The sequence below is a fragment of the Pongo pygmaeus genome, chromosome 5, assembly GCF_028885625.2.
Source record: "Pongo pygmaeus isolate AG05252 chromosome 5, NHGRI_mPonPyg2-v2.0_pri, whole genome shotgun sequence".
In the NCBI taxonomy this organism is placed as follows: Eukaryota; Metazoa; Chordata; class Mammalia; order Primates; family Hominidae; genus Pongo; species Pongo pygmaeus.
The window spans coordinates 132,899,835-132,924,120 of NC_072378.2; the positions used below are offsets into that span (position 1 = coordinate 132,899,835).

General features: G+C 39.0%; 3 protein-coding genes across 3 annotated transcripts in view; all 3 read right to left on the bottom strand.

Moving 5' to 3' along the window:
- Positions 1-1,024: 1,024 nt before the first annotated feature.
- The window catches only part of TAAR5 (trace amine associated receptor 5), a 28,116-nt gene continuing 4,854 nt past the window's right edge, over positions 1,025-24,286 (bottom strand). Inside the window, exons 2-4 of the mRNA XM_054492135.2 lie at positions 21,573-21,750; positions 20,891-20,987; positions 1,025-2,166 (exon numbers count right to left, since the gene is read on the bottom strand). Coding sequence (XP_054348110.2) covers positions 1,106-2,119 — 1,014 coding nt within the window. The 5' untranslated portion in view covers positions 2,120-2,166; positions 20,891-20,987; positions 21,573-21,750 and the 3' untranslated portion in view covers positions 1,025-1,105. The remainder of the gene's footprint in view (positions 2,167-20,890; positions 20,988-21,572; positions 21,751-24,286) is intronic.
- LOC129038736 (trace amine-associated receptor 4) lies at positions 6,824-7,867 on the bottom strand. The gene has a single exon (XM_054492133.2). The coding sequence runs from the start codon at positions 7,865-7,867 to the stop codon at positions 6,824-6,826; it is 1,044 nt and encodes a 347-aa protein (XP_054348108.2).
- On the bottom strand, positions 20,634-21,665 carry LOC129038737 (trace amine-associated receptor 3-like). Its single transcript, XM_054492134.2, is given in 1 exon segment — positions 20,634-21,665. A coding segment is annotated over 1 exon segment (1,032 nt).

Sequence of the window (24,286 nt, forward strand, 5' to 3'; positions counted from 1 at the left end):
CACAGTAGAAAGGAAATATCACAAACACCTAATTTTAGATGAGGAAACTCTGTAGTGGGAGGAGGGAGGATTCAAAGATTGCTGAAATCTCTCCTGGCTGTTCCATGAGGCAGAACCAGTGTGAGAACTCAGAAAGCCAGACCTCAGGGCTCTGTTCCTCCCATCTTTGCATCTTAGTTGTTTCAAGGAAGCAATGAATGAGGAACCAAATATGTGCACAGTGTTCTGGTTTATCCAGTGGATATTAAGATGATTTCTTGCTCTCCTTTTCCTCCAACGTACTATAAAAAAGAACACTTTTACACTGTTGGTGGGACTGTAAACTAGTTCAACCAGTGTGGAAGACAGTGTGGCGATTCCTCAGGGATCTAGAACTAGAAATACCATTTGACCCAGCCATCCCATTACTGGGTATATACCCAAAGGAATATAAATCATGCTGCTATAAAGTCACATGCACACATATGTTTATTGAAGCACTATTCACAATAGCAAAGACTTGGAACCAACCCAAATGTCCAACAATGACAGACTGGATTAAGAAAATGTGGCACATATACACCATGGAATACTATGCAGCCATAAAAAAGGATGAGATCATGTCCTTTGTAGGGACATGGATGAAGCTGGAAACCATCATTCTCAGCAAACTATGGCAAGGACAAAAAACCAAACACCACATGTTCTTACTCATAGGTGGGAATTAAACAATGAGAACACTTGGACACAGGAAGGGGAACATCACACACCAGGGCCTGTTGTGGGGTGGGGGGAGCGGGGATGGATAGCATTAGGAGATATACCTAATGTAAATGACGTTAATGGGTGCAGCACACCAACATGGCACATGCATACATATGTAACAAACCTGCACATTGTGCACATGTACCCTAGAACTTAAAGTATAATAAAAAAAATATACAAAAAAATTGAATGTGGGGAGTGCTTTATCCCTTTCCAAATTAAGGAGCTTGTCTTTCTCTTCTACTTAACCCATGCTGTCCTGGAAGCATGCCCACAAACTCAACACCACACAGCCCACGGTCACAGTGCCACTCATCTTTCCTGTGAGGTCCTACTCCTTGCCTGCATTTAGTAGAAGGAATCATTCTTGGTACAAATCAACAGTGCGTGTCTGCAGTGAGAAGACCTTCTGGCTCAGCATGAGTTTGAGTGCTTTCCGAAACCACCGGTAGGAAAAGACATAGATAATGGGGTTGCAGGCTGAGTTGAAGTAAGCAAACCAGATAAAGATGTCAAAGACCAGTGGGGGTGTGATAAAGTGAAGGAGGCTGTCGACCATCGTGTCTATGGTGAAGGGCAGCCAGCACAAGAGGTATATGCCCACAGCAATGCCCAGGGTCTTGGCAGCTTTTCTCTCATGCTTGGCAGCCCCAGCCAGGCTTTTGCTCAATGTGGTAATCTGCTGAGCCTGCCTGGTAGCAACCACAAAGATCTTCACATACAAGCTGATCATAATGAGGCAGGGGACAAAGAACAAAGGGAAGTTTAACCAGCCCCAAAATTTATTGAGCAGCGGCTGGCAACTGCCCACACAAGGCATCTCTTCCAGCCACTGGCTGAGCCTTGTCTCTACCACATCTGTGTAGAGGAAGAAGGAAGTGTATGCTGCAGGCACCCCCCATCCTGCCAGGATGTACCTGAGAGCCACCCTCACTGTGAACTTGGAGGGATAGAGCAGGGGGTCACAGATGGCACAGTGGCGGTCAATGGAAATGAAACAGAGGTGAAAGATGGAGGTGAGGCAGAAGAGGGTGTCCAGGTAGGTGTGTAGGTGGCAGAGGAAATCCCCGAAGAACCAGCAGCTCTCCACTGAGCGAATGGTGCTGAGGGGCAGCACCAGCAGACCCAGAGACATGTCAGCCAGGGCCAGGGAGAGCAGCAAGAAGTTGGTGGGCGTGTGAAGCACTTTGAAGTAGGACACAGCAAATGCCACAAATAAATTCCCTAGCACGATAATCAGCATGCCTGCTGCACAGGCCAGGTAGATGACCAACTGGATGCCCAGAGTATGTACTGTCCTGGGGCAAGACCCATTCACCTGGTAGCAGAATGCCACAGGGTGCTCTTCAGCACCTTGGATGAAGACAGCTCTCATTTATGGTTTCTACTCTTCCTCTGTCTGAGAACTGGCCACCTTCTCCACTGGGGAGGCAAAAAAAAAAAAAAAAAAAAAATTCTGTCTGCTAAATAATCACAAAGTGAAATGAAGAGGAAGAAACTAAAGTACAGTTTGGAACCTAGTACAGTGCCCCTGGGTACTGAATCAAATGTGCCCTGAAAATCAAATGCAGCATAGTATTCAAGGTTTCATGAGAGTTACTCCTGCTAGCCCTAGTTTATATGACTAGGTACTTTAAAACTAGTATAGATAGTATTCTTAAAGAAAGAAAAGAAGGATGTAAGCTGAATGTTTCCTCAAATAAAGCTTGATTATATCAGTAGGTAGTATTAAATAATAGAGAATGTCTCTTACATTTTGATAAGGTATTTTTTGTCAAATGTAAAGTGAAATTTAAAGCAATGGTCTGAACCAAGTGACCAATTAATTCTTGTTAATAAATTATTCCTTGGAAAAAGTGTAACTTCTAGCTTCTCTCTTTAAGAATTACATACATTGACAATAAAGTTAGCAGATTAAGATTTTTAGCTACATGTCAACTCTTCCCAAGAGAAGAATTCAGCATGCAAATATTAATAATTAAAAGAGTAGAAAATTGCTCTATTTTAGCTTTAAATGCTGCACATTTTATGATGATAACACAAAGTGTTTACACATCTTGGTATAACTATTTGATAGGCAAAATGATTTTATCTATTTAACATCTTAACATAAGTCTGTGAACTATTAACCAAGTCCTAATATATTGAATTCAGGGTTTCTAAGCTACTTACACAGGTAGAAGTCAGAATCCCTTCCTGGGAAAAGATGTTTCTTGGAGCAGGTGGACACAGGGAATGTTAGAGTACTCTTCTGTTGGCCACAATGACAGATGTGCAATTAGTTAATGATTTTATACTCTCAATAGAAACTACTCCTCCATGTGCTATGATACAAATAAGCTGTGAAGAGGCACCATGGGACCTAGTTTGCACTATTCGCAAGTCTCAGTTGTTTAAGGTTCCTCCTCAATACAGAATCACTTACCTTGACAATTAATTAGAGATAAAATTTAAAGACAGTGGATGTATATATTCTTTTTTAATTTTTCAGTTCTGGGATGTTTTGAAGGTATTCTTGCTTGCTAATGGCTGCTACATATTTTCTAATTTCATTTTTAGTGAGTTCCTTATTTCTCTTCTGCTTTAGGATTATTTGTGTATATTTCTCTCAACATGAGAAATAGTTGAGAATAATTGATCGTGAGTTTTTTGGTTCATGAAGAGGCGGTTTGTGACTTCCACACAGGATTCATTATTATGTGTTTTCTGAGCACTATATTTTGTGATGGTGAAAGCAAGCATGGTAGATGAAGCAGTTCACCTGGAGGAAGAATAGTTAAATTCCTGTTTCGTCCTTTCCTGTGCCATCACCTAACTTCTCCCTCTGCTTCCCCATTGGTAAGAGTAGGTACAATTATACCTGTGTAACTTGATTTCACAGGGATATTATCAAGGAAAATAACATGTTGAATCATATTCTGCTCTCTGCCTCTTGATATCTTAGAAGCTGGTATGCTTCTTTATGGTTACAGAGAAACCATTTCACGGTATCAGTCAAACTAAAGTTGTAAAAATGACAGAATTCTAGAGGTGACACCAAATTACATCTGCCAGAGGGGCCTGGAAGAGGAGGTGGGCAGGTCAAAAAGAAGGAAGAAGGTTAGTATGCACCTCTCCTTTCTCTACAAATCCATGGCTAAACCCAGTGTTTTCCAAGGCAAAGCTCCCTATAGCCTGGTGACCGCTTGAATCTTGCCTTATGCCAGGTTCATATGTGTGGAAATAGATTTCTGGCTCCAGTACTTAATCGGACACAAGGAAGGATATTGCATTACTAGGTACCTTGAAACCCCTTTAGCTTAAAAGTCATAATCCACATATAATTGGCTAAGGAGTCCTATGGCTTTATATTTAATTTGACCAAGAACCTGTGAAAAATACAAACAAATGTCCCGTAGCTGGAATAAGGCTGAAGAAGAAACAGGGAAAGGTTTTCCATTCTGGGATGGATTACATCAGACCTACTAAAATGTAATATGTAACACAATTGTATGATCTCTATGTCTCAGATTACTTAACACCACTGTGTCCAGTTTTCTCATCTATTAATTGAATATAATACATGATCTATGTCACAATCTGTTGTGAATATTAATGACTTAAAATTCATAAAGTGCAGTCTCTGGCATGTAGAAAGTTGAGTTGGGCAGACAAGAGTTCCAGTGGATATCTAGTGCAGATAAATGATAACCTTCCCAAGTTAGGGCTCTTATCCCTTCTTCCACTGACTTTTAGAAATACATTCCATTACATAACAATCACAGGCAAAAGTAATTGGATTCTGGATCTGCTAAGGTTTCCTGCTTACCTTGGGGATTCATTAATGTTGCAGCAAGCTGCTAAAGGTCTTGAATAGAGGAACATTTTTATTTCTTTTAAATCTCCCCACTGCATCACACATAGCCTCCTCTGCACTTTACTTACTAGAAACCAAATTTGTTTTCAAATTACTGCCAACTTTAACAAAATCAATTATAATGAGACTGTGCTAATTATGATAACCTGAAATTATGAAGCCAGATGGAAGTGTTCTTAGTACAAGCTCAAACTGGCAGACCTCACTCAGGTTCAGAGATTCTCTTTCTATAGCCTGTTGTCTATGGACAGTCTTTGCCTGCCTTTGAGAGCACATAGGACAGAATAATTCTTGATTCCTCAAAATCTGTCTGATATGATTTGAGTCTGTGTCCCTGTGTAAATCTCATGTCAAATTGTAATCCTCAGTGTTGGAGGTGGGGCCTGGTGGGAGGTGCTTGGATCATGGGGGTAGATTTCCCCTTTGGTGCTGTTCTCTTGAGAGTGAGTGAGTTATCACGAGATCTAGTTGTTTACAAGTGTGTAGCACCTCCCTTCTGCTTCTTCCTCCTGCTTCAGCCATGTAAGATGTGCCTGCTTTCCCTTTGCCTTCTGCCATAATTGTAAATTCCCTAAGGCCTCCCCAGCCATTCTTCCTGTACAGCCTGCAGAACCACGAGCCAGTTAAACTTCTTATTTATAAGTTCTTATTTATAAGTTACACTTGGCCTAGCTCCACTCTGTACCCGGCTCTTCTTCCTCTCTGCTGACATTGCTAAACAACAGTGGTCCCAGGTCTACCACTGAATTCCTGGGTAAGGACCGCAGAACAGTAGCTACCCAGGGGCAACAGCTTACCACAGACTTTGCCACATGCCCTGTCTTTGCAATTTCACTTCAGTGGGTGAAAGTACTTGCTCAAACTTGCTTCCTCATGCTGATCTTCAGGAAGTTGGCTTAGTGACCCCTTCTCTGATGTTCTAACTCCACTTCCCCAGCTTTCCCTTGACTCTAATAGAGGCTCTGGTTCCCTTACTAAACCTGATGCTACAGTCCTTTGGTCTAAAATGCAGGCAGTCTCTCCACAACCCCATGTCAGGCTAAATTTTCCTCTGCCATGCTCTCATGGCTTCTTGTGCCTGGCTCTGTCACAACACATATTACCCTGTTGTGTAAGTGAGTGGCTATGGTCTCTCCTATGAAGTCAGAATTCCCTGGAGGCCCGGGTTTGAGTTTTATTTATCTCTGAACCACAAGCAATCAGAGCAACACTTGGCACATAGTAGGTGCTCAATAAATGTTCATTGAACCGAGTGACTTTTAATACAGACAGCAAGTATCACGGAAATTACCATTCCCCCTGAGATAATGGTTACTCTGCTCAACTTGGATAAGTCCTGGGAAGAGGAGATTTGGTTTAGGAATGAAAATGGCTGCTTCATTCTCCTTGGCCTAGCCTAGGAAGAGCATGTGGAGCTGTTTTGAGAAACTATTGAGCTAATGTTTGTGGACACCTTTGTAAAGTTCAGTCTGGGAGGATAATGAATATATGTACACACACATGAAAGACATGGACACATCCCCACTATGTGTACACACAGGCTGCATACATACATGGATCAAAAGTGTATATTGGGAGAAAGAAAGCATATTTTCCCAAACTCTTTATTCATTTTTCTCATTTAGTAAGACAGTCCAATTTTATCAAATATTGCAAATCTCACATAAATTATTTCTGAAAAGGGGTTTAAGCCAAAATCATTACAATTGAATGTAACTACAACTGTCTGTGTCCTTCTCCCTTTCCGCATCACTAGCATGCTCCATAACTCAGACTTCCTGTGTGCTCAGGTTCTCTCCCACTCCCCTAACAAGCAACAACAATCTCAAAAAAGATTTAGATAAACTCAGATATACATGGCTGTCAATGATTGTGGAAACCAACTTTGCTTTTGCATCTGATGTTTTCAAGTTAAAGTAAGAAAATCTCTATATGATTTAAGCCTAAAGACTAAAATTCTAGATCCCTAATTTGGAATCTCAGGAGTCAGCAAGACTTGGGAGAGATTCTTTTTGTTGGAGTTGTCTTTCCCCAAAGCCCAGAAATGGACCACTTTGGTAGCTTTAGTATACCTGGAAGGCTCATCTATGACTCCTACCTAGATGTTCACTACGCCAACTGGAAGGATCTCCTTATCTAGTCGATTCATGCCCCTACTTGCGTGGAGAAAGAGCATCCAAGATTCCCCACCAGAAAAGAGTCCTATTGAATGAGGAACACAGCCTAAGCATGGGCAGGAAACAGGCTTAGGGTGGAAGAGTCAAGGTGGAAGATCATGCCTGTGACAATCATCCTCAATGCCTTGCGAAACCAGGGATAAAACAAGCCATATAAAATGGGATTGAAAGCGGAGTTGAAATAGCCTAGCCAGAGGAAGACATTGTACAGATCTTCAGGAGTTGTAAAATTAATGAAAGGATCTGTGATCGTCAAGACAAAGAAGGGCAGCCAGCACAACACAAACACTCCCATGACTGTGCCTAAAGTCCTGGTGGCCTTGCTTTCTGTTTTAGAGGATGCCTTTTTTTTGCTTTCTGACCCAGCCGGTTTAGTCCTAGAACTTGTGCCAATTTGCTTAGCATGCTTCCTGGCTACTGTAAAAATGTGTATGTAAATTCCCACCATGGTTGTCCCGGGGAGAAAGAAAGCTATAAAGGAGGCCAGTACCCCCCAGAGCTTATTAAATATTAACACACACAAACCTGTGCAATCAATGGCTGCAACAAACTCTTCTGCACCAATTATGTTTAGTTTTGAGAATACCAGGCCAAAGGCAAAAAGGATGGGAATGGACCAACTGATGAGTAGAAAGAGTTCTATGACAGGGATGGTAATTCTGGTGACATATTGCAATGGGTCACAAACAGCATAGTAACGGTCAACTGAGATGAAGCAGAGGTGAAAAATGGAGGTGGTGCAGAGCATGATGTCACAGCAGCTGTGGACTTTGCAAAAGAGGTCTCCAAAATACCAGCAGGACTCGATGGATCTGATCATACTGAAGGGCATGACCACACAGCTCAGCAAAAAGTCAGTGATGGCCATGGAGAGGATCAAGAAGTTGGTCGGGGAGTGGAGCTGCTTGAAGTGAGAGATGGAAATCATTACGATCATGTTGCCCAGCATAGTCATCACTATAGTCCCGATCATGACCAGGTACATGGCCCAGACACTCAGCACCGGCCTCACATTTCTAGGGCACGAATTGTTAACTGAACTAAAGCAAAATTGTACTGTTGGGGGGTTCTGAGGGTCAGGCAAATTCATCATCTTTGTCTCATGGGTACTATGAATCTTGTTCAAAAGTGCTGTGTTCCTCTCAGTTCTGTGTGAGAAAGACACAGTACAACAATACAAATCACCAGCAGTACAGTTTTTTTCAGAGGCCAAACTAAGCCTGCATGTACAATCCAAATATGAATTCCCTACTGACCAGACTGCTTCCTAAAACTTTGCACGCATACAAGTCACCTAGGGATCTTTTTAAAACACAGATTCTGATTCTTGGGGAGGGCTGAGAGTCTGCATCCAAGCTCTCAGGAGATGCCAGAGTTGTTAGTCCAAGGACCACCCCTTGAATAGGAAGGGGCTAAAGAAAACTGGATTGCTATTAGGTCATCGTCATCTCAGTAATACAGGTGAACGCACATTCCAGTTGCCCTAATATTAACCTTACTCAGGATTCCGAATCCATAGGCAGATTGAGTTTTTTCTGTCCCACTTATATTGGACAGTTTTTAAACAATAAAAGCTCCTCAAGGATTATGAAGAACTGTGGAATTATTATTTAATGTTTAGCTTAAACAATAATTATGATCTGAAGATTATGCTGATGCTTCTTTTTTAACTTTGTGTGTGAGCATTTGCCAGTGCTTTCCATCCTGCCACTTATGACATACTATTTGATTAAGGAAACATTTATCTCTCCAGTGTGGAGAACAACATAGTTTTTAGAGGTTTGAGCTGTATTATGGCCAATTAAAAATATACTGAGGATCACAAAGTTATACGTGAATAATCAAAAATATAAAGGAAAAACCCACAAATAGCAGATTCTATAAATCTGTGGCTTATCTCCTTTCATTTAGTAGCTGTAGTCATGAATTCAAGTTCAAGTTGAAGTCTTTTCCCCCTGTTTTCGTCTTATATTCGTAACAAATGTGATACGTGTGAGTGCTCATTGTTTAATCTATCATTTTGTATAATTAATGCCATTGCTCTTGTAATGTGAAAATAATGGGACTGACTCATCCAGAGTATGACATGGTTTGATTTGTTTTTTTCCAGTGCCGGAGCTGGATGTGTAATTCTGGTGACCAATGCGGTCTAAGGCCAATTGAAATGGACTTTGGCCTGAGAATAGGCTAAAACTGAATGGTCCTTTGGGAAAATGAACCCACAAGCACGTCCTCACCAGATTTAATTGAAAAAGACATTAATAAAAATACAAGCACCTTTAAAAATACTATTTTCACTATTTGCTACAATAGCTTAGCAATTATCTCCAATATCTGTATATTATTTGAAATGTTAACATTATGACATGTTTTTATTTGCTCTGGATATAGTAACTTGATTTCTTAAATATTTTTAGGGTTTTTTTTAAAATACCAATCACATATTAAACAATTAAGTTGTACTTGAAACACCAAACCAAAGGGAAATAAAATGCACGAAGAACAAAGATGTGTTCAGCTCCTTTATAAAGTGCAGACTAGCGATCAGAATACACAGAATAAATTGTTTACTAGTCAATTTGGTTCCAAAGTTCTAAAAGGCTGCAAATAATCAAACCTTAATATCTAATATTTTATTTAATAAGTTAAATTTAGCCTGCTCTTTATCTCCCCTGCATTTGTAATTTAAAAACCTTTCCTCAATTCTTTTTAAATTCTTTTAAAAATCAATCTTTGAGAAAGCTAACAATTACAAAGTCACTTCAGCATTTGCCACTATATATTCATAAATAGAGCATTCCCCATACAAAGTTTTACATTTCATTATACAGTTTTTAAAGTTTTAACTTCCAAGTTTGAAAATCTAATCACTGAAAGAATATAATTTAACCTCCTCAGTTTGTAAAGTGAATTTATTTATTTATTTATTTATTCATTTATTTGAAAAATATGGCATGAAACAACTTATAGAAATTAACAGTATTCTCTCATATATTACAGTTACATATGCTAAGGAAATGGTTAAACATTTAAGTGTTAGATTAAGACAAGAAGATAGAGTAAGACACACACATATATATTTAAAATTATTACATGGGTGAATTGTTAAGGTAGTGTCAAAGATAAGAATAATTTCAAACTCCTATCTTAAGCTCTTGGCGAAAAGTTATGAAAACAAGTAACCACATGCAAATATGACTGCTGGCTTGCTCGTTTGCTAAAGGGAACTGATTATAAAATTAAATCAAGTTGGAGTTTTATTTATTATTTAAAACTTAACAGAATAAAGATTCCTTTTATTTGGAGATTCGCCTTCAGAAAAGATAGATACGGCATTTTTTTTAAAAAACAAAATAAAATAAAGTTAAGCCCTTTATGGCACCTCACTTTTGTTATGGGATATTATTGTGCCTTTTTTCTCTTTTTTACAGATAACATTTCCCCCAAGCATCAGCAACAAAGGGCTAAATTAATTGCAACATTGCAAACAACCACCCATGGAAATTATTAGTTATTTCTTCTAGGAGGCAGAAAGAAACATCCGTTGACAATTCTGGAGAGAAGAGCAAGAATTACATAGCTTTTTCGTTCAAATGTAGTTCTTTAAGGGAGAAGACGATAGACTAATGAAACAGAAACAAGAACTCTGAAATAATAATTTTGAAAATGTAAACAATTATTGGAATTTCAAGGAAAAGGGGATTTACGCAATGCTTTTTTTCCCCAGTACTAGAACCCTAAAAGTATGTTAGTGTACACATATTTCCATCAAATCAGAAGGGGGAAATATAGCTCAACTAGTTCAGCAATGCATTGTAAATAAATGGAAAAAAATAGGAGAGGACATATCATACCTGCTTTATCAGGCATGACTTTTCTCTTACTGGTTACATAGCCCAAACAATCTACTTCTGCAGCCATTTTCACAAAAATAATAATTTTATCTTACTTTGATATATCTCATCCCTACAATGGTGGCATAGGTAAGGGAAATTACTGGTAAATTAGATTTAAGAAAGATTTGCTGTGGGTCTTCCCATCATTGTTTGTTTCAAATCTTGGTGATTTAAGAAAATGACCCAGATTTATTTTTATGGGTCAGTATTTTAAGAGGGGTATCTTTCAACATGCAAAAATAGCAAACGAAGAAAATAAGCCTATCTGATTTTTTTCTGTCCTAATATATTCTCCTTTGGCTTGCCAAAATTTGGCTAATTAGGCTGGTGAAATTAATATCATTGAAAGGTGAGTTATCTGTTACACTACGGTTTCTTACCAAGCAAATTTGCACTGTGTTCTCTTGTTGTCTGCCCTGCTCATTTCCTAGGAACTTGGGGCCACACTATTGTAGATAGGCTCCTAGCAGGCTATGCTGCTACCAGTATTTATGCCTAAAATATGCCTCTAGGGGCAGTGTCCTATGTCCTGCTTTTGACTCGTGTGTCTTTTCACAAGCTTCAGTGTGCTGCCAGCAAGAGATTATAGTAAGTCACCAGAGAAATGGCTCTGGGAGGGAGCTTCAGTTCTGTGCAAACATTGCTATGACTTCAGAGGGACAACAAAGACTAGCCTCACACAAGGCCAAAGGTAGGAAGAATGAAAAAGAGGGAAGGAAGGGAGGAAGAGAGGAAGAGAAGAAGGATGGGAGAGAGGAAGGAGAAAATGTAGTTGAAACACAACCCATGCTTCATCCACTTATTACCAAATGCTTGATAATTCATTGATTCCATGAATTCTTTACTCTCTAGTGAAAGTTTGACTCATTTATATCTTTTCTTTTTCCTGCCATGCAAAAGTCAGTGATATTCCTTCCTATTGCAGTTCTTTTAAGTTCATAATTTTTCAAATAAAGGTCCTAGCCCAAGCTAAATGCAAGAAGAACAAGGCTTCAACACAATTGGATGAAAAGGGGACTCTTCATCACCACAACGGCATTTTCATGATCACTAGGGAAGACATTTCCATTAGTGTGCCATAATTCCAGACACTAAGCTTCAAGGAGTTTCCATTGATAATTTTATTATTAATCAACACCACACAGTTGTTTTACTTAAATATACAACACTTTGGAGAACAGCAAAGCTTTTCTTTTCTTTTTTTTTTTTTTTTTTTGACAGAGTCCCGCTCTGTCACCCAGGCTGGAGTGCAGTGGTGGATCTCGGCTTGCTGCAACCTCCGTCTCCCAGGTTCAAGTGATTCTCCTGCCTCAGCCTCCCGAGTAGCTGGGATTACAGGCACCTGACACCATGCCCGGCTAATTTTTGTATTTTTAGTAGAGATGGGGTTTCACCATGTTGGCCAGGCTGGTCTCGAACTCCTGACCTCAGATGATCCACCTGCCTCGGCCTCCCAAAGGGCTGGAATTACAGGCATGAGCCACCGCTCCCAGCCCAAAGCTTGTTCTTGTAGAAATAGAAACGAATTATTCATATTTAAGTCAACTGGTAAGGACTAACTTTATTATGTCCTCTGAGGATATTCTTCATGAAATTAAATGCCTTAGTGAATGGGGATGGCTGGAAATGTTGGATTTCCTTTATATGCTCATCTAGGTTTATAAAACTTCTCTTTCCAAATTTCTGTCTTATACTAATTACTTAATAGTATATTTTTAGCAATTTTGATTGCTTCAGTCAGGGTCCAGTCAGGAGAATAGAATAGAAAATTTTTATTTCAACAGAAAGAAGTTAATTTAGAAAATTAGTTTAAAATACATTTGAAAACTTAAAAGAGCAAAAAGCATTTGTAAACAAACAAAAAATAAACCAAAAAAACCCTGCTGAGGTTACTACTAATAGTAACTGTAGGAGGCATCTACCTCCCTAGATTGGGGAAAGAATTAGTGGTTGAATTATCAGAATCTAGAAGCACACAACAGGGGCCCCTCAGAATGTGTTCTCAGACTCCTGAGGGAAGGATGATACCCAGCTACAGCTGGTTCCTCGGGAGTTTGGAAAGAGTCCTTTTATAGAGGCAAATTATTGTTATTATTATTATTATTATTGTTTAAATTCTTTTACCTAAAGAGCTGGTTCATTATTGTTTACAGTTTGACAATAATGTAAACATTTACATGACTTCTTTGAGGGAGAAGATCTATTCATGGCTTTAGGTATTTGGCCAGGTCCAGGTCCAGGAAAGAACTCAAATGTTTCAATGGTATTTGGCTAAATAAGATGATTTGGCATGAAGATGACTCCTCAGTGCTCTCCCAACCTGACAGCTTAATGCACAGGCTCTGAACTCCCCAATTGGCCACGAGGAGGAACTGCTCTGACAGCAATGCTGGAGCTCCATGGAGAATAAAATGACTCCTGGAATCACAGGATTTAATGATTTCTAAAAGTAGGAACAACAAAGGTTAATTTGTAAAAGGAAAAACAATTACATGCTTTGGACATTAAAAAGACATGGTCTTTCCTTGAGATTACCATACCAGTAAACCACTCTTAACTGCTCATCCCCAAAGAATAAAAAAACTAATATAGAATAAAGATAAAAGGACAAAGTAAACAAAAAGAAAAAGAAAAAGGAAGGAAGGAAGAAAGGAAGGAAGGAGGGAGGGAAAGAGGGAAAGAGGGAAGGAAGGAAGGAGGGAAGGAAGGAAGGAAGGAGGGAGGGAAGGAGGGAAGATGGGAAGGAAGGAAGGAGGAAAAGAAGGAAGGAAGGAGGGAAGGAGGGAAAGAAGGAAGGAAGGAGGGAAGGAGGGAAAGAAGGAAGGAAGGAGGGAAGGAGGGAAAGAAGGAAGGAGGGAAGGAGGGAAGGAGGGAAAGAAGGAAGGAAGGAGGGAAGGAAAGAAGGAAGAGACGAAGAAAGAAGGAAAAAGCACACCAGACCAACAGGTACTCATAAACTGAAATCTTGAATTTTTAATAGAATTTTTTCTCATACACTAAATAACAAATAAATCTGAATTAAATACAAAATTCAAATCAGATTTCTTTTACTTTATTGGACAAAAGCCTTGCAAAGTATATATTCATCTGTACACATGTTTTATTTTCTCCCAGCAGAATGCAGATAGCTAGAGGACAGGGTTTAATTCTAGCTTACCATTGTGTTCTGTGCTATATCCCCCTTGGTGGGCAGCAAGAAATATGTACTGTACTCAACCACAGACGAAGCAGTGATATAATACAATCATCGACATGCAGTAAAATAAATTTCAAAAAATCAAACAACCACGGTATTTACTGATGCATTCTCATAAAGAAATATGTTTGTGGATATTTATTGTAACATTATTTGTTGTAGCAAAAGACCAGAAACAGTAGGGATCTAGTTAAATAAATTAGGATACTTCCAAATAATAGAATATTCTGTAGACTTTTCAAAAAATTTGGCAGGTCTATGTTTACTGACATAAAATGAAACTCTAATATGTGACAGTATGTAAAACAACCAAGATTAAAATTAGCATGTATAATATTTTGCCATTTTTTAAAAGTGTGTGGGAGCAATATGTACATACATGATTGTTTACAGATAGGCCTGTGTTTCTTACATATCTTAAAGAAGTGCCTACCTCTGAGGAGGATGTCTGAAAGACCAGAGAACAGAGATTAAGGAGAGACTTAGTTTTTAGTGTACAGACTTTGACTGTTTTTGAATTTTTTGAATTCAAAATATTTTTTGAATGAATATGCTAGATTTTTTAAATTATGATTTTTAAAATAAGATTTTCTTTATTTTTATTTTTATCAAATTCTATTTAATTTAACTTAATTTAATTAAAACTTTATTTTAGCTGTAGTCTAAAGCAGCCATCCCCAACCTTTTTGGCACCAGGGATTGATTTCATGCAAGACAATATTTCCACAAATGAGGTGGGGGAGGATGGTTTTGGGATGACTGAAGCACATTATATTTATTGTGCACTTTATTTCTATTATTACATTGTAAGCATATAATGAAATAATTATACAACTCACCATAATGTAGAATCAGCGGGGGTCCTGAGCTTGTTTTTCTACAATTAGATGGCTCCATCCAGGGGTGATGGGAGACAGTGACAGATCCTCAGGCATTAGGTTATCATAAGGAGTGTGCAACCTACATCCCCTGCGTGCGCAGCTCACAATAGGGTTCATGCTCCTATGAGAATCTAATGCTGCCACTGATCTGACAGGCAGTGAGCTCAGGCCGTAATGGGAGCAATGGGGAGCTGCTGTAAATGCAGTACAGATGAAGCTTTGCTTGCTTGCCTGCCCTTCATCTCCTGCTGTGTAGCTCAGTTCCTAACAGACCAAGGACTATTACCCATCCGTGGTCTGGAGGTTGAGGACCCCTGGTCTAAAGGACCCTTATCTTTTAAGTTTGTGAAGGCTTGGAATTAGGTATAGAAAATGACAATGTACAAGTAAAAACACTTTAAGAACATTCTGGAGCTCTAAGACCTTTAGAAGAAAAAAAAAAAAAGACAATACCAAAAAAATAAATACTGATCAGAAAGGATTAGCACTATGGATTTAAAAAAAAGTTTTGTTTTATTTTCATAAGGGTTTGTGGCAGGCTGTACATGAACTAAAGAGCTCATAAAACTGCAAGCAGTTAACCTCAACCTCATTGAGATGTTTCAGACAACATTGCTATAAGAAACATGGCCCCGCTCCAGTTCAGTGACAAACGGAGTTAAGAAAATTGTCAGCCAGGCACAGTGGCTCAAGCCTGTAATCACTTTGGGAGGCCGAAGTGGGTAAATTGCTTGAGCCCAGGAGTTTGAGACTAGCCTGAGTAAGATGGTGAGACCTCATCTTGACTAAAAGTAAAAAATTGGCCTGGTGTGGCAGTATGTGTCTGCGGTTTCAGCTACTTAGGAGGCTGAGGCGGTAGGATAGCTTGAGCCCAAGGAGGTCAAGGCTGTAGTGAGCCGTGATTGTGCCACTGCATTCTAGCCTGTGTGACAGAGTAAGACCCTATCTCAAAAAAAAAAAAAAAAAAAAAAAAAAGAAAATTGTCAGCAATTATTTGGGACAAATCTAATGATGAAAAATTAGTATTATTATTTAGTACAAACAATATATGGTCAATCAGAGCCAGTTTTTCCCATTGTAAATCTTGGGATATGTGCATTTGCAGGAATGTATTATATGCATATGATTAACAAATTTTCTCTCAAAAAAAAAAAGAAATGACAAGGGAAATCAATATCGCTTGTATTCATTTTGGAAATGATCTTTATATATTTGTCATTTATAATATTGGTAATGTTTAAGAGAATTTAGCAAGTTAAAAGACTTAAAATAACTTTGTGATTGCCACTTAGAATATAATATTAAATAGTTGATCTAGACATAATTTTTAAGTTGAAAGGCACAAGAGAAGTTTAAAATGTTTATAAAAGGTATTATAATTTTAGGAATCTTCAAATTCACTGTATTTGTAAGTAAGACATTAAGTTTACAATTTAAGTATTATGGAAGTTTTTGTGTGTCTGATAATTAAATCATCAGTAAGAGAACTTGAGCATTTTAATGTAATAAATTCAAATAAAATATTAAGGGAATTCAATTCACCAGTCTGTAATTGTCACTTAAAAGGTGTTAAAAGTTGATAAATGTATATACAGAATAACTTCTGCTTATAAGTTATAGTCATAAGTTAAATAAAGTTTATAAATTATAAGTTAAATAAAAGTTACATGTTAAGTAAAATTTTAAGGAAGAGCTAGATTTTTCCATATTATTTTATAAATGAAATGTTGGTTATAAAAGCCAAAATTACTTTAACATATCTTTTCTTTTCTTTTTTTTTTTCTTTTTTTCTTTTTTGAGACAGAGTCTCTCTCGGTTGCCAGGCTGGAGTACAGTGGCACGATCTAGGCTCACTGCAACCTCCGCCTCCCGGGTTCAAGCAATTCTCCTGCCTCAGCCTCTTGAGTAGCTGAGACTACAAGAGCACGCCACCACACACAGCTAATTTCTGTATTTTTAGTAGAGACGGGGTTTTACCATGTTGACCAAGATGGTCTTGACCTCTTGACCTCAGGTGATCCGTCTGCCTCAGCCTCCCAAAATGCTGAGATTACAGGCGTGAGTCACCGCGCCAGGCTGATGTATCTTTTCTATATGCAAAAAGAACACAGAAAACTCAAACTAACAAACTGATCTTAAAACTTAAAAAAGAAATTAGCCAAATGGAAGAGGATGGTGAATAGCCCCCCACATAGGGCAAACGGGGTGAATGACTGAGGGGGCAATGATTCCTTCAGAGGAGTGTGCAGCTGAGAGGAGAGATTCGATGTGCAAGGACAAAGAAGACCAAACTGAGTACGTGTAAACTTGATGCCTTTGGGAAGAATTTCAAAACTTTATCTCAGAGCAATGAAAAGCTACCTTTATCAGGTCCAACAGGAAACAGACGGCACAGTCAACCTGGGTGATTGAGGAGAGTTTAATAAAGGACCATTTACCAGGGTGTGGTGTGGGCAGTGTTTAAGGAAACCAGGAAAAAGCAATCTCATAGCCAGGGGCAGCAACAGCAGGGAACCACCACCTCAACTAGACTGGAAGTGTCAGGGGAAGGAAGCAGTTATGGGAATTTTGAGAGGATGATTGCGTGGAGAGGGACTCCAGATAGCCTTTCCTAGAGGAACACAACCAGCCTCAGGGCAATGTGGCAGAAAGGTTGCCTGGGATAAGTACCCGATTTCACCCTCCTTCCACCAGCTGATCTCCTGCAGGTGCTTCCCAATGGTAAACTGTCATCTGAAATCCTAAGCAGGAGAACTCCTTAATCCAGTTTGTACAGGCCAGCCCGCTGCCCAGACTGGGTGGAGAAGGCTTGGGGCCTATAAAAGGATCTAGCATAGAAACTTTAAAATACTTAAGAGAAAAGTGTCAATGCCAGATAACTGTGCAGAATCGATTGGAAAGCTGTGAAACGGGAGGGAAGAAGACAGGGGTGGGAGGGAAGGCACGTTACAGATGAATTTCCAAATGAATATTTATATTCTTTAATGAGTACTCAATGTCTATCTTAATGAATATACACAGATCCCATATAACCTTACAGCTATAGGTTTCATTCAGCTAGTTAGCTAAGTCTATCCAAATAGATTACTGCATACCTATCTAGGTATATCTATATCTACAGACAGTTCTCATTCTAACAGCCATGTGCCAATGTCCCAATACTGAAGCCAGCTGTCCCTATACTGCTCCCTCCCCTCTTTAAATCCTCTAATGCTGCTTCCAGGGTAGTACATGGGCACACACACATGCACACACGTGTACACACGCACACAAACATACACACTGTGAAGTTTTTAGAGTAAAGAAGTAGACACTACCTGGGTAATGGGATTATTTATATCCCAAACTTCAGCGTCACACAATATACCTATGTAACAAACCTACACATGTATCCCCTGAATCTTAGATAATCATTGAAATTATTTTTAAAAAAGACTCATGCACCTGTATGTTCATCTCAGCACTATTCACAATAGCAAAGACATGGAATCAACCCAGTGCCCAACAACAGTTGATTGGATAAAGAAAATGTGGTATATACACACCATGGAAGACTATACAGCCATCAAAATAACGGAATAGTGTCCTTTGCAGCAATGTGTATGTAGCTGGAAACCATTATCCTAAGCGAACTAATGCAGTAACAGAAAACCAAATACTGCCTATTCTCACTTATAAGTGGGAGCTAAACATTGGGTACACATGGTCATAAAAATGGTAAAAGTAGATACTGGGGAATGCAAGAGAGGACAAGGAGGGAAGTAAGCATTGAATAAAACTACCTAGAGTTCACTATACTCACTACCTTGATGACGGATTCATCCATACTCCAAACATCAGCATCGCGCAATATACCTAGGTATATCTGATCATGCATCTCTTGATTCTGAAACTAAAGTTTAAATAAATATCCCTCCAAATTAAATAAATAAATAAATAAGTAGAGAAACAAATAAGAATTTTTAAAACAGGAACTGAAAAGAAGCCAAAAGTAGAAGGACCACCAGGTATAAACGATCTATCACTACAGAGGCAGAGAAAGTTAATTTTAATGTCCTCACCTGTGAAGGGAGAGGCATGACTGGGTGATGTCTACTGTCCTGTGAGATTATCAGGAAGAAGGCGCTTGGCAGTGCTTCTCACCCTAATGTCCCTTCCTAGATAGAGCCAAAATTGTTCAAATAGAGATCAGCCCTTAGACTGGATTATCCTTTGGTAATTACACAAAGGTAAATATCCTTTGGTAAAAATGAGAATATTTTACTGCTATCAATTATGCATTTATCAGACACATTTACTTTTTGCCTAAAAAGTAGAGGGAATAAAAACTGTAACGATGGTGACAGGGAGGTAGCCTTTACTGAATTATAATGCCCTTCGAGACGGAAGTTGAGTCTGGATAATTTTCCATGATTGGATCTAGGACAAAGAGTATCTGAGTATTGGGAGAGAAGAACTTAGAAAAGAGAGAGGAAAAAGACAAAATTAAAATTTCCTATTTCAAAGTTTGACCTAAGGCTGACCTTGGTCAGGAAAATGGGAACATTTGGGTGGGTGCACTGGGGGTGTATCATGCCTGTAATCCCAGCACTTTGGGAGGCTGAGGAGGGCAGATTGCTTGAGCCTATGAGTTCAAGACCAGCCTGGACAACATGACGAAACCCTGTCTCTACTAAAGCTACAAAAGCTAGCCAAGTGTGATGGCACACACTTGTAATCTCAGCTACTTGGGAGAGTGAGGTGGGAGGATTGCTTGAGCCCAGGAGGCAGAGGTTGCAGTGAGCCGAGATTGCGCCACTGGACTCCAGCCTGTGTGACAGAGTGAGACCCTGTCTCAAAAACAAACACACAAAAAAACTTTAAAATAACAAACAAAAAGGAAGAAAAGGGAACATTCTACTCTCCTTCTTCTCCTCTTCTCCCTCCTACAAAGTAATCCCAGGTATGAGGGGATGTGGACATGACTGCCATGTGTGCTCATGTATTTCACAGTTCATGAAGGTTCTGTTGATCTCTTAAAACTTCACAGAAAAATCACTGAAAAACGTTCACCAAAGTTAACGATCTGATTTAGATCATAGGTATTATGGTATGATGAAATTTATTTGGGGGTGCCCTAAGGAAGATTTTTGGAGAAAGTGGTTGAAACAAGCACAAGGAGAGACCTTGTGATTGCTGACCAATCATGGAGACATACCAAGCAGATTAAGATTCTAGAGAAACAGGAACCAGAAAGTCATTTCAAATGTAAACCACAAAGTAAATAATCGCAAAGGCAAAAGCTTGAATTGCATATGTTGATTCATAATCAACCTGCTTCACCTACGGAAAACTCTTTGTAGTGAGCCTAAAGGTATCAGAAAATAACTGAATAATTTATAAAATGATGGTTAATGATTCTCCCAAGACATATGATAAGGCAGGCCACTAGTTGATAATAAAGGCCAACCTTAACGCACACTTCCTTCCTGGACCCACAGGCCGCAATGATCTTCCTTTTCCTGAATTCCTAGAATGGTATCAGATAGGAACCAAAGCCAACACTTTTTAAAAAATTCTTATATTGCTTTTTAATTGTCTCATGTATGTAAATCTAGGCCAACCTATTCTGAACTGTGTTTTGTATTTCTTTTGTACATTTTCCCCACCAGTCAGAGGTGTGGATTGGAAGTGAGTTAACAATTAACAAATAATTGAGTAATTGATTTACTAGTCAAAGATAGTGAATGTACCTCTTGTGTATGTGATAGAACACTTACCTCGATTACTGAAATTTAATAGTATCATGTTTGCAGTAATCTGGGGATGTAAGGTATGTGCTGCAAGTCAAAATAACAACCATCTCATTTGCAATATTCTATTCACTTTTGCAACAGCTTTTTATTAATGTGCTTCAGGAAACAAATTTGCAGTTTCTGAATGGGAGCTAAATATTTTTCCTGACACTATGTACTTGAGCGCTTTCTGAAACCATGGATTAAAAAAGCCATGAATAAGAGGGTTGCAAGTAGAATTGAAGTACCCGAGCCACACTAAAAGATCCAATATTAGTATGGGAGTGGAGTAGTCTAGGTATGGGTCAATCAGAACAGCAAGAAAACAAGGCAACCAGCAAGCCAGAAACACCCCCATTACTATACCCAGGATCTTCGCTGCTTTCCTGTCCCTTTTCTTGGATAGGTGTTCTTTCACTGCCCCCTTTGTGTTTTCAGGCACATGGCTGATGACTCGAGCATGCTGTTTGGAAACGATAAAGATTTTGCCATAAATACCAACCATGATGGAGCCAGGGGTAAAGAAACATGTAGCGAACAATATTGTCCCCCAAAATTTGTTGAAAGTAAGGGCATAGAAATTGAAGCAAGCGACAAATATCTTATAGCTCTGCATACCGGAAACATTGGCCTCGGATAGAACTAAACCAAAAGAAAAAAGAGCAGGAACTGACCAGCAAAATGCCAGCAGTCACTTTATGGTGGAGGTCGTCATTCTGGTTGTGTAATGTAAAGGGTAACACACAGCATAAAATCAGTCAATAGCAATGGAACAGAGGTGGAAAATGGAGGTCAGACTGAGCATCATGTCAAAGCTTGTGTGGAATTTACAAAAGCCGTCCCCAAAGTACCAGCAACTCTCCACTGATCGCACCATGCTGTATGGCATAATGACAAAACCCAGCAGAAAGTCCGTGGTTGCCATGGAGAGGATCAGAAAGTTTGTGGGAGAGTGAAGCTGTTTGAAATGCGATATGGAAACCATTATAACCAAGTTTCCAAAAGTAGTGATAATCATGGCTCCAGTCATAACCGAATACATTATCACCCGGACATGAAAAGAGCGGTTGGTGGGAGGACACGATTTATTTACAAATTTTGGACAACTGGATAGGTCTTCGGGAATGTAAGTTAGATCCATGGTGCTTTATCACTTGAAATTTCTTTCCAGGAGGATGAGTCACTGTTTCTTCTCTTCTTAAAATGATTCCAGTAAATTTCAGCTCCTAATAGTACAAGATTGTTCAAAGTTATCTATTATGAATTCACTTCAATTGTAATTTATTTAAATATTTTAAATTATATCAACTGTGTTTGCTTTCTGAGTTACTTGGTGCATTAGAAAAATGACAATTTTCAGCTGTGTATTCTTTCCTGTGTTATTATATTTAACTCTGTTTCATCCATCTATCCATTCATCTATCCAACATAGGTTTATCTATTGACTGCTTTATTCCTGGTAAGGAATTGGGAGATTTTCAAGAATTTTTGGTTAACTTTCACTTTGAACAGACATATTCCTAGAAACTGTCAGAAAAAATACTCCATACCCAAAAAACCAAGTGAAAATAACAAAGTTTTCCTTTAGGCATTCTTTTGATAATTTGAAATCTTCCTTTGTTAACAGTGTGCAAATGTTTTAAGAGTTATAAATGGCATATTGCTGCAGAAACATGCAGTACCATGAAACATGGCTGTTGAAAGCCATGTACCCGTGGGTTAAAACATGCACCTGGGTCAATGCTTCATAGCTTCTCTGTTTGCTACTCTCTTCCTGTCCTTCCCTCTGCCTCTCCTGTCCTCTACTCTTCCTGTTCCTTCCCTGTATTTCTTAAGTCTTATAGCTTCTCTGAGATTCTAACTAGTAAAGCCATGTCATATGTTCCATCCCTGAGAGACCAATAAAAATTACAAATTCCACACTCACAGACCCAGTTACTCAAATCTCACATGACTCCTTTTGGTCACAGTGGGCTGAATAAAGGAGGGCGGACAAATGGCATAAATAAAAACTTCCAAAAAATTGTCACACTTGCTTTGCTATTTGCTTCAGGATACACATCACCCTGAAAAGCCACTCCCTAGTAGCCTCGAGAGAAGCTTGACACTGTGCCTATAACAAAGCACAGAGTCTGCTTAGTGGGCCAAAGAAAAGCAGGCCCAATCTTGAGTGAATCAGACAGAGGAGACACCCTGGGCCTATGTTGAATTCTCCCAAGCTATATAAAGACTTAACTGCAGTGTACATTTAACAAGTTCATCTATTTAGGCAGATTCAGTTTAGTTTTTGCTTTAGAATTCTAAGAAAGAGCACAGAAATAACCCCCAAGAAAGAGCAAAAACTGGCCCCATCCTCATCTCAAGGTGCTAGAAGTTCCCTTCCTTCCTTTTGATTCTGTCATTCTTCCTGATTGACAGGGAAGAAAAGGAACCTTGTTGTGATACAAGAACCTGAATTTTGCTGGTTAGAGACACTTCTTATTACCAAGTCACAGGAAGCTGTCTCCTTGCAAAGTCTTAGGAGGACCCTTTATAGAGCTAACTATTCCATGTGACCCCCTGGTTTCTCTAGGTTAAAGGTTTACATCACCAACTTCCAAAGAGGAGGTAGAAAAAGAGCCTTGCATTAAGAGTTCTCCTAGTCCAGCTTCTGCCATCAGCCAGCTGTGAACTCTCGGTGATGGGAGGTGTGCTGGGCTAGATGAGCCTTGCAGGCTTTTCCAGCTCTGAAAGTCTGTGAATCATTTGTAACAGAAAGGTGCTTCATTTTAAATCATCTTGTAAACAAATAGGAAACAGAAGAGCAGAGAAACAAGATGAAAGAAAGATAGGAATTAAAGTTTGGGGCTCAATGCGGAGATTCTATGAATGGTACTTTCAGTCCTGGGACATGCCTGATCAATATTAGTTATCATTTAGCCATAAAAAAGAATGAAATCTTGTCATCTGCAACAGCATGAGTGGAACTGGAGGACAGTATGTTAGTTGTAATAGCCAGGCATAGAAAGACAAATGTCTCATGTTCTCACTTATTTAGGGAGCTAAAAAAAAAAAAGGCATTGAACTCATGGAAATAGGGAGCAGCATGATGGTTATCAGAGGCTGGAAAGGATAGTGGGGAGAGGGGGATAAGGAGGGAATGGTTAATAGGTACAAAAATACAGTTAGATAGAATGAATATGATCTAGTACTAAGTAGCACATTAGGGTGATTATAGTTGATAATAACTTATTGTGTATTTTAAAATGACTAAAAGAGTAGAATTGGAATATTCCTAATGCAAAAGAAATAATAAATGCTTGAGATGATGGATACTCCAGTTACTCGGGTTTGACCATTACACATTGTATGCCTGTATCAAAACATCACATGTACCCTATTAATATGTACAACTATTATGTATCCATAGTAATTTTAAAAATTTTTAAACAAAAAGTTGATCGGGCTCAGGATAGGGTACACCAAAATATGGCACCTTGGTGTTTGAGGAAATAGCGGAAACAAGTTTACTCTGGCTTTCTCCCACTTTTTCCCTGAAGCAGACCCTAAAAGAATGATCTGGTCTTCTCCTAAAATAGGTCATAAGACTCTCTTGTGTCCTGTACTCAGGGGGAAAGAATGTCACACAGAAACATCAAGAAGAATTTGAACAAACAGGCCTTGTTAAATTAGCCCCCAGTTTATTACTACTGTATCATATCCTTTTGTCATACTTTTGCATGACTGTTCAGAAAAATACACAGTTTTTACAGTTCTGAGGCA